This window comes from Balaenoptera acutorostrata, chromosome 3 (genome assembly GCF_949987535.1).
Source record: "Balaenoptera acutorostrata chromosome 3, mBalAcu1.1, whole genome shotgun sequence".
Lineage (NCBI taxonomy): Eukaryota > Metazoa > Chordata > Mammalia > Artiodactyla > Balaenopteridae > Balaenoptera > Balaenoptera acutorostrata.
In genome coordinates, this window is record NC_080066.1 from 25,961,923 (window position 1) to 25,978,011 (window position 16,089).

Sequence of the window (16,089 nt, forward strand, 5' to 3'; positions counted from 1 at the left end):
TGACATTCTCACTTCAAAACCACCTTCAGCAGATGCAGGCACACGGCACATCAAATACACTACCCCGTGACTGAACTAGTTTGCAGGGACCGCCGAGAAATGACGATTCCCTGGATGTTCACAGAGGACACATTTAAAATTGAAGTATAGTTGACTTACAATATTACGTTAGTTTCAGGTGTACAGCATAGTGATTCAGTAATTTTGCAGATTATACTCCATTTATGTTATTATAAGATAACGGTTATAATTCCCTGTGCTGTGCAGTATATCCTTATTGTTTATCTATTTTACGTGTAATGTTTTGTATCTGTTAATCCCTTACCCCTAATTTGCCCCTCCCCCTTCCCTCTCTCCTTTGGTAACCACAAGTTTGTTTTCTGTGAGGCTCTTCCTGTTTTACAAATACTTTCATTTGTATTATTTTTTTAGATTCCACATATGTGATATCATACAGTATTTTCTCTTTCTCTGTCTGACTTACTTCACTAAGCATAATATTCTCTAGGCCCATCCACACTGCTGCAAATGGTAGAATTTCATTTTTTTTTTTTTATGGCTGAGCAATAGTCCATTGTATATATATATACCACCTCATTATCCATTCATTTGTGGATGGACACTTGGGTTGCTTCCATGTCTTGGCTTGGAAAATAGTGCTGCTATGAACATTGGGCTGCACATATATTTTCAAATTAGTATTTTCATTTTTTCCAGACATATAGGCAGGAGTGGGATTGCTGGATCATATGGTAGTTCTGTTTTTAGTTTTTTGAGGAACCGCCAGACTGTTTTCCATAGTGGCTGCACCAATTTACGTTCCCACCAATAGTGTAGGAGGGGTTCCCTTTTCCCTGCACCCTCTCCAGCACTTGCTATTTGCAGACTTGTTGATGATGGCCATTCTGACCGGTGTGAAGTGATACCTCATTGTGGGTACAGAGGACCCTTTCATCACCCACACTGAACAGTGGCCACTGGCCACCTCGGCCGCCTTCCCCACTGTAGACCCAACATCACTGTAGGTTGAAGTCAAGGCGGGGGCTCCTCGCCCTTCTGGGCTCCTGTGCAATAATCCACCTTTTCTCCCCTCTTTCCTCTGTCTCGCCAAATCTCTTTTCCTTTTTCTCCAATCCACGTGCCCCCTAGGAAACACAAAAGGGTGGAGAACGTGGCAGTTGATATATTAATCCATTGCTTTGGTGATTCTGGTTTCTTTACTAAATTTGCCTGGAAATAACTGAGGAAGAGGCCAAGGGTCTGAGTTCAAGTGGCTGGATTCAAATTGCTGTGTTATATCATTGGCTCAGGGGCGCTCTTCTCACTTGAGTTTGAGTCTGCAGTTTTTATTCTCAATAAGAAGAAACAGGAAGCAGCATTGTGAAAGTGGAACTATAGTTAACATCAGCTTGCCTTTTCCAATAAATCTCTCCATGGACAGTAAATGCATGCCAACCTGATTAGTCAGCATGAAGGAATAGTTAAACGGAGAGAGTCACATCTCTGCTAAAAAAAAGTTTGTCTTTTAGTCACAATGATGATTCATGTTAAGTCTAAAAACTCAAAACAACTTCCACTAATTTCCCATGTTTTCCATTACTTTTTTTGGAATAACTTTTCTATGCTTATTTTTATTTACTTAGGTGCAACTAGTTATGTTTCTGTAAATTCAGTGTCTCTTCTGATTACAGGATCATTGCAAAAATATCAGGAAAAAAAACTTTTTAAAAAAGAAAATAAGGTCATCTACAATCCTAAAGTATTACCTAATACTTTGGTATATAGTCTTCAAGACTTTTCTGTGCGTATGGATACACACATGGCTTACTGGAAATTTTTTTCTATTTGTTTTTATGTCAACCAGCTTTTTATACTTAAAAGACATTGTAGACATCTTTCCATGTTAACAAATGTAGATTTCATAGTTTTAAAAAGCTGAATAATATTCCATTGTGTGGGTATGCCACATTTTATTTAACTAATTTTCTACTGATAAGAGATTTAGATTAACATTTTAAAAATTATTTTAAATACTTTAGTGAATACTGTATATATATTTCTTATTTCCTTAGAATAAATTTCTAGTAGTGGACTTAGACAGTCAAAGGAAACGGTCTTCTCCAAAGCTTCTGTTACATGTTGCTAACTGCCGTTGAGAAAAACTTCACCCGTTTCCTCTTCTACCCTGCAGAGAATCTGGGTATTTCCCCTCATCCTTATATTTGTTTTTCAGGAAAGTTCTATTTTTAAGGCCACGTCATGGGTGATTCATCCTTGTACACACGGCTGTGTGCTGTCCGTATAGGTGCAGGTCTGAAAAGCTCAACAGTTCAGGAGATGAATGTGCCTCCTGGTCCACAGTGAGACTCCTGGGTCCCCAGACGTTCGGGGTTGTCATCTTACACACAGGGCACATAGGCGAATTTTTTGCAGGGAGATTTCACAATAGCAAGGCAAACTGGCCAAATCTGCTTGGCGCTTATGACCGATACAAATGTTTTAAAGATAGTTCTGTTCAGCTTGCCCTCAGGCTCAGCCCTCTCGCTTCCATGTGAAGATCCCACCCTCCCTAACAATCTCAAGCCATCGTGCCTGGGGCCCTCCACCCTCAAGTCCCCCTCCCAATGCTGGTCCTTTCAACTCCGAAGAAACATGTGTTCCCCTTTTCCTAAACTGTTAACCTTATTCTCTTCTAATCTGTAACACCTGCCTCATGACACCCTTCTTAACACCACCGTAGACAGTTGCAAATAAAAAAACATAGTAAAGATGAAATTGGAAGAAGAATGGCACTGCCTGCTATTGTTTCTAAATCAGGATTCTGTGAAGGTGGAGAAAAGGGGGACACTGTGGTGGGGACAACCGAGGAGGATCCCTGCCCTATTTCCCCACTTTCGGGTTTAGCAGCAGCTTCCTCTCCTCCTGGGGTGCTGGTGCCCTCGCCCTGATGCTCACGCCCAGCTTCTGATCGCTGAGGCCCTTACTTTCTCCTCTGGCCTCACTCCCGTCCCTGCCCCATCACCCATGCCACGTTGATCGGGAAGGACGAGGATGCGGATAACGCGAATGGGGACGGTTTGAACTGGCAGTGTTGGTGGGAAAGGTGTGTCCTTTCTGCCCAGACATAGAATAGGCTGAACAGCTGGACCTCAGGGAACTGTTAGTAATGGTGAGCTGGCTAGGAAGGCATCTGGATCTCGCTGCAGGAATGTAAACTGTAAAGAATTTTCAGTCTCAGAAACAAATCTGATGCTGGGCCTCCGAGCTCAATGCCAACTCAGTTCTGCTCTCTTTCCAGCGGCCATCTCCACGTCGGTCGCCATGCTCTGTGGAGTGTGCGTGGTATGCCTTCTGGTACTTTACGTACGTTACATAAGGTCAAGGTGAGTAGACGGCAGACTCGCACCGCACAAGATGCTTCCTGGGCTTCCCTGGTGGCGCAGTGGCTAAGAATCTGCCTGCCAATGCAGGGGACACGGGTTCGAGCCCTGGTCTGGGAAGATCCCACATGCCGCGGAGCAACTAGGCCCGTGAGCCACAACTACTGAGCCTGCGCATCTGGAGCCTGTGCTCCGCAACAAGAGAGGCCGCGACAGTGAGAGGCCCGCGCACTGCGATGAAGAGTGGCCCCCGCTTGCCGCAACTAGAGAAAGCCCTCACACAGAAACGAAGACCCAACACAGCCAAAATAAATAAATAAATAAATAGCGTTCCCTTTAAAAAAAAAAAAAAAAGATGCTTCCTCCCCCAAGAAAAGGGCTGCATCCGGATGACCCCAGGCCTGCCCTGTCCAAGGAAGACCCCCTTTCCTGGCTGTAGACGCAGGCACTTCCATGCACCCCGTCTGTGTTCGCCAAAAGGAGTGTCGGGGCTGAGTGGTCACTGAGTCGGGCCTGTGCCCTTCACTTTCCAAAGCAGCCCGCAGGCCACTGGTCAGAACCGGGCAGCCAGAAGCCAAGAGATGACAGGGGGCCAATTCACCGAAAGCCGATTCAGAAGGAAAGAAGGTTCCAAATAACCAATCTGATGGATCTGCAATTCTGATGATATAGTCACGAATGTATTCTTCTTGAACGTACTCGTTAAATACAGATATGCTTCCCCATAAATAGGCTCATTCATGTTGGCCTTGGAATTTCTAACACTTGAAATTCTATATTTCAGCAGTAGTGGCAAGATTGTTTCTGCCACTTGCTGAAATTTCAGTTTTTATTATTTTTCTAATCTTTACGCATTTTTACTATTCCTTCGTAAAAGCCTCAAGTGGCATATTAGCCTTGATTTTGTACTTCCATCAGTTAGTAGCCAGTAGTTTAGAACTCCATAGTGATATGGCTGTTCCAGACATATCAGGTGTGTTGAAACTAAACTTTTAGTCACTAGTTATAAAATATTTTTTTCTAAATATTATATCAATCAAAGATTATATCACACTTCGAGCCTACCTTTGACAAAATGAACATTCCATGAAATGCTACTGTAAAGCCAAAATGAAAAACAGCCATCAAAAAATTCACACAAATCTTCAAAAGCTGTTAATACCATCCCAAGCAAAAGAAATGCCACAAACCTCAAAGTTTAGAAATCAACAAAATAAGGTTGATATTTTACCTAAAAATTCATCAAAAAATCCCCCCAAATGCTAAAATATTAGCAAAATAGAAAATGACTTTTAAAAGGATTTTAAGAATACCATTACAACTAAATACCACATAAAATGTTGTATTTGGAATTACATTCTTAGGAGATTATAATGAATATATATATTTTTTAATTTTCTTCCATTACTTTATTTATTTTAGTCTTTGGCCGCGCCCCACGGCATGTGGGATCTTAGCTCCCCGATCAGGGATCAAACCCATGCCTCCTGCATTGGAAGGCAGAGTCTTAACCACTGGACCGCTGGGGAAGTCCCAATAATGAATATATTCATTGACTATATTAGAAAAGAACATATACACAATCTTTTTTAAGAATACATTAAAATATATTTTTAAAAAGGATTTGTAAATTTGATATATATGGCCAATAAATATGCTCATAAAAGGAAAACATCAATATTCACTGACTATATTATGGAAAAGTCATAAATATATCTATAAGAAGAACTGGTAAACCTGATAAGTGTGACTACTTGGGCATTTGGTGAGTCGATTCTTGCCATAAACTGATAATTTGCAAATAGGTTATTAGGTAGATTTGTCATTCAACAAGTTGGCTTTTAGAAAATTGTTTTTGGTAACTTGGCCTAGAGTCCTAATTTACAGTTTAGCCCTCACTCCAAGGAGCTCAAAGTGCTTACTCTAAAACGTCCTAAAAGTTCCTTATCCTCAGGAGGTAGACTGTATAATCCACAGACCCACATACTCAGGGCCTAAAACACATGTCCAACGACAGGGAACTGTGGAATTAAGAAGCTCTGCATCCCTAACTCTTGGCTTCTCAAGGACTGATTAATATTTGGTTTTTTGGGGTTTTTTTAATTAACTAATCTATTTCTTTATATTTGGCCGCATTGGGTCTTTGTTGCGGTGCACGGGCTTCTCATTACGGTGGCTTCTCTTGTTGCGAAGCACGGGCTCTAGGTGTGCGGGTTTCAGTAGTTGCGGCGCACGGGCTTCAGTAGTTGTGATTCATGGGCTCTAGAGCGCAGGCTCAGTATTTGTAGCGCACAGCTTAGTTGCTCCGCGGCATGTGGGAGCTTCCTGGACCAGTGCTCAAACCCATGTCCCCTGCATTGGCAGGCAGATTCTTAACCACTGCGCCACCAGGGAAGTCCAATATTTGTTTATTTATTTAACACTTACTAAGTAAATGTCAGGAGTGGTTTTAAAAGCTTTGTAACCATTACACCATTTTTATTAAGATTGTCACACCTGGCTTAGCCGGGCTCCTGGTGACTCGCTCCTTCCATGGTGCCTGGCATTTGAACCACCACCTTTAGCAGAGGGAGGATTGGCAAAGTGCGGGAGGCCACTCCAACAGCATTGGTAAACCTTGGTGGACAAAGGGCTTAAAATACCAAAATAAGATTTAAATACCACCTGTGAGTGGAGGCAATCTAGATGTTCTCCATCAGAGTGCCCAAATGAACTATCTTTTGACCTAATCTCTCCTCTTTTCAAAACCTGTGAATTACCTGCTTTACAGGCAAGCTTACCAGATACCCAGTGTTGAAATGGAAAGCATGGAGGTCGTGCCAATGACCGGGGGAACAGACGCCAGAGGGGAGGGCACAGAAAACTAACCACATGACCTAGGAGGCTCCAGGGGACGCCGAGGACAGCAAAGGCCACAGTGAAGGCCCAGCTCTGCTCCAGCCAAAGAGGACCTAGAGAAGCCTCAGGGCGGTGGCCTCGGGGAAAAGCCCGCCAGGGTGAGAAAACATCCTGGTACCATTTTACCGACTGCCCAGCTCAGGCACCGCCGTATGAGTGGGTTCTCCGGTTTCAGGACGGACACTCGCTCCCTGCCCTGGGGCATAGGGCCCAGTCCCCAAAGTCCCAGTGGTCGACACTTTCCCAGGAGAGAGTGAAGGCCTCAGGTCTTCCTATCAGGGCTTTTATTTCATCATGACATTTATTCAGGACAGCTTATCCGCTCAACTCTCTCTCCCATTCCTCACCTGGACCTGCAGTTTACAAAGAAAAGAAATACGCTCGAGGCTCCAAGTGAATTACAAGGCTCCTCCTGGCTTGGGAGATGTTTACAAGGATGACACCAGCATTTCAGCTCCTAAAACCTCTCTCTCAGCTAGGTGCTCTGCACACACTGAAAGGGAGCAGAGAGATTGTGCCCAATGAATCCTCTTGATTTAAAGGTTCAGAAAGAAAACTGAACTTGGTGACATTTTCTATAGATGTGCACTTATATTTATATCCTTGTCTTTTATAGCTACATATTATAAGATTTGTATTTTGAAATTGTGCCTTGTATAAACAAAATAAAATGTCTATTTTCAATACAAAAAAAAAAATGCACTGAAAGAATCACGAGAAATGTACCACAAATAAAAAAAGGAGATCAGGAATGCAGAGTCCCAAATGGTTGAGCTCAGCTTTTCTTTCTCAAAGGAGAAAAAAAAGACTTGTCTGAATCCGAGTCAGATCACAGTTTTGGAGAATTTTTAATAGCATTTCCATGTCAGAAGCAACGGGTGGCAGGTTGTGCCCCAGGCATGCCTGGTACACACACTGTCTCTTTCCCTACAGTGTTCTTTTCTTTCGTGCTTTGATGCTTATAACTTTTGTTTATATAATCATGGGCCTGGTCCCACCTCCTCATTTTACAGATGGGAAAACTGAGGCCTAGAGAAGTGACTTGCCCAAGGCCATGTGGCTCAATTAATGCCAGAGTCTGAACAGAGTCGGGATGGGGGCAGGTGCAGGGGTAGGTCTATAAACCAGGTGTCAGCTGCCCCATCATACAGCACAAGCATCCGCGAGGTGGGGCATAGGCACAGCAACCAATTCACAAGCTGCCGTGGCTCTCAAAGTACCATTTCTTATAAACTTCTTCATGTTCCCTGGTAGCGCAGTGGTTTAGAATCTGCCTGCCAATGCAGGGGACATGGGTTCGAGCCCTCGTCCGGGAAGATCCCACACGCTGCAGTGCAACTAAGCCTGTATGCCACAACTATTGAGCCTGTGCTCTACAGCCCACGAGCCACAACTACTGAAGCCTGTGTGCCTAGAGCCCGTGCTCCGCAACAAGAGAAGCTACTGCAATGAGAAGCCTGCGCACCCCAACGAAGAGTAGCCCCCGCTCGCCACAACTAGAAAAAGCCCACGCGCAGCAACGAAGACCCAACGCAGCCAAAAATAAATAAATAAATTTATTTTTTTTTAAAGTGAAGGAAGGAAGGGGAGGAATTTTAAATGGCTGCTTTGGGGATTTCAGAGCCACACCATTTTCACTATCTGCAAATATCTGTTTCAACAAGTAGGAAAACTCATTGCTAACACATGAGCTGGGCCATTCTATTCACTATTGGCCTTAAGTACTTGATTATCCTCAACCTGCCTGATTACCTGAACTTTTTGCTTCTCTCTTCAGCTGCTTGCCCCTAAGTTTCTAGAGTTTACCATTAACTGGATCCAGTTTGTTCTTACAAGAATCTTTAAGTGTATGACCCTTGTTATTTTTAAAACTAATTTGACAGGAAAAAAAAAGGGCAGATGTTCAGTGGAGCCAGGAATCTGAAAGGTTTCTATGGGATGGAAGAGGGCTGAGTCACAGGGATAGTTCAAGGATTTATGGTTCAAAATCACCATCATCTTTGGAAGAGTGAGTGACATGATGACCTCTGGGGGGCAGCGGGGTGCTGTTTTGAAGATGCAGAATCACCCGGTTCAGGTCCACCACAGAAGTCTGCGATCTACCAGGCACCAACCAAGTTCAAGCTGGGTAAATTATTCGACAAAAATTAGATCTAGACATAGAAGCAGGGCTGGGTGGAGTTGAGGTCTAAAAGGACCAAGAGGGGTTGGGTGGGGACAGATCAATCAATCAATCAATCAGGACCTTTTTTTCTTTCGTCCTTTTTTTTTAAGTCTAAAGGGGTAAAATGAATTCTCTTACCAGGTGGTGTAGTCCTTCTAGGGAAATGTTTAAGTAACCTCTACGATGCCAGAACATACCATGGCCTCAGAATTTATCCATCAAGCAGTGATGAACATCTTGAAAAGAACTGTGCTTTCATCTTTGAATTCTCAGAGACTGATGCAGTGCCCTGTAGGTCATTAACATGCCAGATCAATATATTAAAAGATTCCTAATCACAGTAAGGCCAAATTTTCTGAGACAGGGTAGCAGGTTCTCAGCAAAGCTACAAAAGAAGTGATCTGGGGGGCACTCAGCCACTTGTCTTTCTGCACCCATCTCCCTATCCTTCTTTGACAGCTCCAAGCACTGCTTCAAGTTCTACATCTGGCCCCCATTTTTACACACAAATAGTGACTGATGCCCAGAGGGCTTGGCCTGGGAGGACACAAGGTGACCTGGAAGTGAGGAATAGACATGGAAACCATAACAACATATGCTGGAAGGGCAGATAAATGGTATGCGGGGGTCTCAGGTGCACCTCTTATGTGGCATCAGGACCCCCTTCCTACTCCCTCCCACCTGCCCCCACCTGTAGGCTGCCTACGAGAGTCCTCCAAAACTACCACTTCCCCTGTCCTACCCGGAAGCGCCAATCCAGCCAACCTGGGAGGGTCCTGCAGGCAGACCTGGTGTGAGGCTGCCTCCTCCAGTTACCTGTCACTGCATCGCAGGCCACCCCAACAGCAGCTCCGCACCACCACTGTTACTGTCTCTGGGGGCCGACTGGGCTCAGCCAGGCAGTTCTGCTCTGTGTCATCAACTCAGCTGCATTCAGTTAGTGGCTGGGCCGAGCTGGAAGGTCTAAGAAGGCCTCACTCACTGCCTGGGGCCCCAATGCTCCCCTGCGTAAACTCTCCACGTGGCTAGCCTGGGCTTCCTCACAGCATGGCGGCCTCGGGACAGCCAGACCGCTTACAGGCGGCTGAGAGAAGAAACCGCCAGGCCCCTCAAAGGTAGGAGCTGGCACATTTGATGGGCATATCTGTTGCATTTTATTGGTCAAAGCAAGTCGCCAGGCCACCCAGCCCCAAGGGGAGGGGGGATGACAAAAAAGGAGGAAAGGCATCAAGGGAAACCATCTTTGGAGATTATACCAGAGTACTTCCCAGGGGCACCAGAGAAGTGGCATTTATCTTTCGATCCTTGGCACTCCATAAATCCAGGAAATGTTGGACCAATGAGTGAAGAGAATGATCGGGGGTCAGTATCTGCCAGGCACTGAGAAGAGTCTATCTTTTTATTTTTACTTTTTAGTGGACACGGTACATAGGACCCAAAGGGATTTGCAAGTTCTGTAGCTGTTAGGTCTTTAGCCCAGATGATGTCGCCAGCTGGCTACAAACCTACATAATTCACATTTTTCCCTCCTCTCTCATTTCTTGTGCTCCACCACCATTTGTCATGAAGAAAACTGATTGCCCATCATCTTTTTTTATCTTAACTTGATTTTCCTTGATCAATAAATAAGACTTTGACTTTCATCTTTTTAAACCCTCCTCTAGACATTATTAGGAAGTAGGAGAACAGGGACCAAAAAGGCACATTTAAGGGTTTCTCGGTGTTTCTAATTGCCCAATCCACTTTCTTTCAATTCTGGCCTCAGAATTTTGAGAACGTAGCTGAGAATCTTGAGTTTGTTTTCCCGTAAGCCTGTGCTGCTTGAAGGCAAGAGCAGCCTGATTCAGATCAGAGCATCCCCAACACCTCACACTGCGGGAACCTATGAGGAATTCAACGTGTGACTATTTTCACAGAATTTATAAATATATGGCGCTACATTTATGAGGGAATTGTGGTTCACACTGTTCTCCCCTAAGGGCCTGTCTAAAAATCCACCCATTCTACTTTTGTGGTCTTGAGCTATCTGGGATGTAACACTCCCTCTTCTCCAACTTGGGGACCCGCCGTCGTGTGGGGCACCCTCCCTCCCACAATGCAGAAAGGCCAATATCCCCTCCACCGACTCCCACCAGGTGTGGGCCCCAGAGCCACATGAGGCCCATCAGATGCCCTCACCTGGTGAGAAGCGCTGACTATGGGATGAAGGAACACAACAGAACTGATGGAGCAGCACCCAGCAAGGCTTCAGGGGCATCCAGCGTTGTCAGGCTGCCTGTGTCCTAGCTCTCCAGACTGCTGTGGTTCCTACCTGTCTCCCAAGCCTCATCCTCCAACCTCCTGTGATTCTACGAGCCCCCAACACTCTTCCAATACGTCTTCTCTTTCCTTGTTACAGATTCAGTTTTCATTACTTGTCACTGAGAAGGTCCCACCAGTATGGAATTTGGTACTAGTAACGGGTATGGCAAATTACAGAGAAGTAGGGAAAGAAGGAATAGCTTCGAATGGTTATCTGCCTTAGAGAGGGCAGAAAACAGCGTAAGCTCGGCTAGCATGCCTGAGATGGGACTCCAGCAGCCCAGGGCAGGCAGTGAACTAGTTCCCCAGGAGTGGCCTGGAACGGCACGCCCGCTGAAGGCCCAGCTCCGGGAGGCTGCACCACAGCTGGCCTAAAATATTGTGGGTGGAGAAATCCAAGGCCATAGACGGGTGGCTACTATTCATGACATTGAATAATTTAGATAAGAGAACACAGTTCAAATCCCTAAAATCTCTATTCAAGTTTCAAGCCACAGTCTAAAACCTAGAGATTCTGTAACCACTGAATCGCATGCCTTAGAGATGTAAGGCCAAGAGGAAACCCAACTTAAGAGCTCAAGTCTTCACAGTGTTGAATCATGTTAGCTGAATTTACAGCCACGGCAGGTTTAAGAGACCTGAGGGCTGGAAGGCAGAGCACTGATTGGATGAGGACGAGGCCCCAGGACTGGAATTAAGAAATGGGGCGGGGGGTGGAGGGGAGATAAACTGGGAGACGGGGATTGACATATACACGCTACTATATATAAAATAGATAACTAACAAGGACCTACTGTATAGCACAGGGAACTCTACCCAATACTCTGTAATGGAAAAGAATCTAAAAATGAGTGGATATATGTATATGTGTAAAGATTTACTATGCTGTACACCTGAAACTAACACAACATTGTAAATCAACTATACACCGATAAAAAAAAAGATATAGGGGAAATTTGGAGGCTCACAAGCCTCCCAACTCCAGCCCCACGGACCCTCCCTCATCCTCAGCAGCAGCCCGTTTTACCCGGTAACGCTGCTCCTTGCTTGCTTCAAGGCAGCATCACTACTTCCTTGGTTGAGCAGTCACCTTGTCAGCGGAAGCCTGTGGCCCTGTTCTACCCCCGGTGAGCACGGGAAGAGAGCTTCACAGATTATGCCAGCCAGACCCTCAGGATCACGTAGCAGCCTGTTCGACTAAATCACAGCCCTCACAAGGGCCATCTAGGGCCTTGCTCCAGGCTGCCTCCTCCACCTTTCTGCCCACCGCTTCCCTGTGTCCCCACAGGCCAAGCACGACGTCCACGGTCAACCCATCTGCCAGTCCTTGGCAATTCTCTCTACATCCAATCTACCTTTCAAGCGCCAGCTTGATATTTACCTGCTCCAGGGAGACTTCATTAGCTACTCAAATGTGAGAAATCGTCCGCCTCTGAGCCCCTGTAACCTTTATTACGTGTCCTACAAATACGGAGTTTGCTTAATAGTGGCAGGAGCACAGGACTTGGACCACCTGAGTGCCAAGCTCTCACTCTACCCTTCGCTGGCCCTGTCACCTTGGGAGAGTCACTTAAGCTGTAAGGACCGACATTCCATCTTTAAAGTGGGGATAACAACACCTGCATTGTCCTTTTCACAAAGGTGAGGATCAATGTGGTGTTTGAAAGTGCTTTCTAAACTGCTTGTCTCTCTCTCTCTCTCTCTAGACACTAGAGATGTTAAGTGCAGACCTAGTTCTTACCCTGTAGGTGCTTACAGCCTGATCAAAAAAAGGGGAGACATAGCAAAACAAAGCGAAGCAAAAACTTCATACCACACCATATTAGCAGATATAAACGCCACATGGGGCGTGAACACAGTAATATTATAATGTTAAGCTCAGGAGGGGAAGAAATCACTAAAAGGCCTGGACACTTGAGGAATATTTTAGATGTAATGGGACTTGAGTTGAAGTATGGGTGTGATTTAAATAAATAGAAATAGGCAAGGAGGGTTCTAAATAGGGGGAATGATACAGGCAAAGACAGAGGGAAGCAAGTGACAAGTTCAGAAGAGAAGGAGGCAGTTGGAATGACAGACCACTTGTGGGGCTGACATGACAGACGAGGCGGAAGGCAGACTGTGGAGCTCCATGCTTCTCTTACAACCCCCGGGGTGGCCTGCAACAGGAGCTGGTTCTGGGAGGACTGCTTGATGACTATTATAAATAAACAGAAACAAAAGCAGCCTTAAAGAGCGATGGTCTTGCAGGGACTGAGTGCAATCAGTAGAATCTTAGGGTCTTGCAAGTCCCAGGTGCTACCCAAGGGCCCCCTTCTGATGGACGCCATCACCATGAACTTGGTTACCTGTCCAGGGCTGTTTCCTCACTTCTCTGGGCAGAGAGCCAAAAGCACTAATTACAAAACAAGCGTGTAATCTGCAGAACCCCCTTTGAGATGAATGTGATCCAGAGGGCGCCTGAGCTTCTCTAATTCCAAGTTGTCCAGGGCCGCCTGGGCTGCATGTGGCTGCAGTGTCTCTGGTCTGTTCCCAGAAGCCTTAGAGCCTTAGCTTGGGGGCTTCCCAGGGGGAGAGCTTAGAAAGAATTCTAGTTGCCACCCAAGTCCTAATTACAGCAGCTACACTTTAACTGGCAGTAAAATTTGGTTTGAAGAATGCCATGGCTGAGAACATCGGAAAGCCTTTGATGCTTTGTTTTTGACAAATGTGGGCTTTTTGGAGAGTTCTAGTTCCAACCGTTGACATGGTGGAGGTGGAAATACCACGGGTTTGGAGATCACACTTGTTTTAACCGGAGCGCTATTCTATGTGCTACTGACCAATCACTCTAGAGGCTGCTTCATCATCCGCTCCTCCAGGTTTGTTGGGAGAACTAAATAAAATAATGTGCAGTCCCGAGTATGTCTACCATGCTAATAAATGCTGAAGTTGTTTCCTGGACGAGATCGATGTGTACACTGGACAACCAGGCCCTGGCAGCTGCCTGCCCCTCTCTTTCCTTTTCAAACGAGTTCCCACTTTTGGGGTATTAATTCTCTTCCACACCATCAGGTATATCAAAGGAAGCAGACCTCATTCCAGACTCCAGGAAAGCAAATCCTAATTATTTTAAGCTACCCTCCTGCTAGCGGCTGGGTTAGGAATGGGCAAGTGACCCGGTTCTGACCACTGAGATGTGAGGGGAAGCTTCTGGGGAAGGGTTCCTTGCTCCCAAGAGACACAGAGGACAGGCTTTCTTCTCACTGCTGCATCTGGACACACTGCCTGACAAGATACAGGCAGCCTGCAGCGGGGAAGCCAGCCTCGCGGCAAAGCTGACACTAGAGATGGCAGGGAGGCCAGAAACGGCCCGCCCTCCTCTGCGAAACCGTCACATTTCCTGTTCAACGCCCTTTAGAGCTTCTGTCTGGGGGACTCATGGCCCCAAGTGTCCTGATACTGAATTTGGTAACACGAAGTGGGGACGGTGTAAGTTACCCTGAGATGTGAAATAGGCTGAGCAGAGGGGGGAGGACAGGACAGTGAGGTCCCTCCACCTCAGGCCAGGAAGCCAGTGGCCCTTCCTCATGCAGCTCCGAACCACTCATTAGAATGTTACCTTTTCTGCCACAGGCTCCAGATCAAGAAAACGTAATACTAGGAAAATGATTACATTAAAAAAATCCAGGACCATTGAATTGGACATTTAAAAAAGGAAAAAAACCATCCAGGGTGTTGAGTCCTGTTGGCTACTTCTTGAGGCCCTTGGTAGGTTCTTTAAAGGATGACCTTGGGTGAAGGCAGAGCAGATAATAGGCTTTGCAAAGAGGACCCATCTGTTTGCAGCCCAAGTTAGACTGATGGTCTGATTGCAGCAAGAAACCCCTGCAAGGTTTTAAGCAGGACGGTGACATTAATTTAGTCTTCACTTTAAGACTACGCGTCCTGGGAATTCCCTAGCGGTCCAGTGGTTAGGACTCCACACTCTCACTGCCGAGGGCCCGGGTTCCATCCCTGGTCGGGGAACTAAGATCCCACATGCTAGACAGCACGGCCAACAACACAACGACAAAAACAACAAAAAGACATGTCCTTCCACGTGGAGAAGGGAAGGGAGGGGCCAGAGGAGACGTGCAGAGCAGCTGAGGATGCTGGCATAGGCCAGGTGGGACGAGACAGAGACCTGGTCCAAGGGTCAGAGGATGGAGAGAAACGGGTGGAGCTGAGATAGTCCAGAGGAAACGTCAGAAGAACTTGCAGTGGTGCCATTTACTGAGGCGGGGAGGGCGACGGGGGGACCCAGTTAGGGTGGGGTCTACACCACATTCCTAAAAGCCCAGAGGCTCAGGGTGACTAGGAAGGGCTGATGGAAACGACGAGGCTTGAGGGAAAGCATTAACCACAGCAGTCTGATTGAAGAGGTGCCTGAGTCCTGTGTTAGCCCAGGTGGTCGGCGCAGGGGCAGGCCTGCCGCCACCGCAGGAGCAGGGTCGGGCCTGCGACACACGACCATCTCCCACACGGGACCTTGTACTTCTGTCCACCTTAGTGTTTAGTAAACTGTGTTTTAGTAAATCTAACCCCTTGTCTTCTCCATCAACTGAAAGCTCGGTGCTGATCTCAGTGGGGTGGGTGCTTCCACCTGTCGACACCTGCTCCAGACATTCCACACTCTCTCTGCAAGACCTTACCTGTGACTTCACTAAAAATAAAATAACCGGGTGGGAGCCACCTGAACTTCCGCCTAATCACTTACCTGTGCACTGACCTGGTTTCCTTTATACTTCAGGTCCCAACCCATCAACCACCTGTGTCTTCCCTAGCTCATCTTTGCTGTTATTTGCCACTCCAGATTTCCTAGTCCCCTCTCTGACACCTCACCTCTTCCAGCCTCGCTTCCTGAGACTCGTCCACGTGGACGGTGTCCGTTTCTCCACTTCCCACTCGTGTTCTCGAAGTTTATCACCCAGCACAGAGATGAAGTCAGGAGTTACATACGGTCCCCTAACAGAAAGCACCTCCCCTCCCCTCCCAAAAGGAAAGCATTTCAAAATCTTGTAGCTGATTGTTTGGGTGTGTATCTCTGGATCTGCAAGTAATAAGCTCCCAGTGACTTCTGTTTTTAGGTTTCAGGCATCATAACCGACTTCCTACTGTGCAAGAGGAAGATGGAGCCTCCCCTTCTCACCACCATTACACACCTCCCTGCCGACGGGCACGTGTGGACACTATTAATACTATGAAGGTTATGTGCAGCTGAGCGGTAAACCATGGTCACTTTCTCTCCCCTGTACAACACATCCCTTCAACTATTAAAGACTTAATAATCACCTTGTTTCCCCATCCCATTTGCTTCATTTTCTA

At 46.3% G+C, this 16,089-nt stretch overlaps 1 protein-coding gene across 3 annotated transcripts in view; it reads left to right on the plus strand.

The window, feature by feature from the left end:
- IL15RA (interleukin 15 receptor subunit alpha) overlaps nucleotides 1-16,089 on the plus strand; it is a 56,445-nt gene extending 40,356 nt beyond the window's left edge. For 2 of the 3 annotated variants that reach the window (XM_057542464.1, XM_057542466.1), the window contains 2 exons: nucleotides 3,299-3,383; nucleotides 6,151-6,989. In XM_057542464.1, coding sequence (XP_057398447.1) covers nucleotides 3,299-3,383; nucleotides 6,151-6,247 — 182 coding nt within the window. In that variant the 3' untranslated portion in view covers nucleotides 6,248-6,989. Of the gene's footprint in view, nucleotides 1-3,298; nucleotides 3,384-6,150; nucleotides 6,990-15,851 lie in introns of those variants that run through there. The other variant, XM_057542465.1, reaches the window with a different exon arrangement.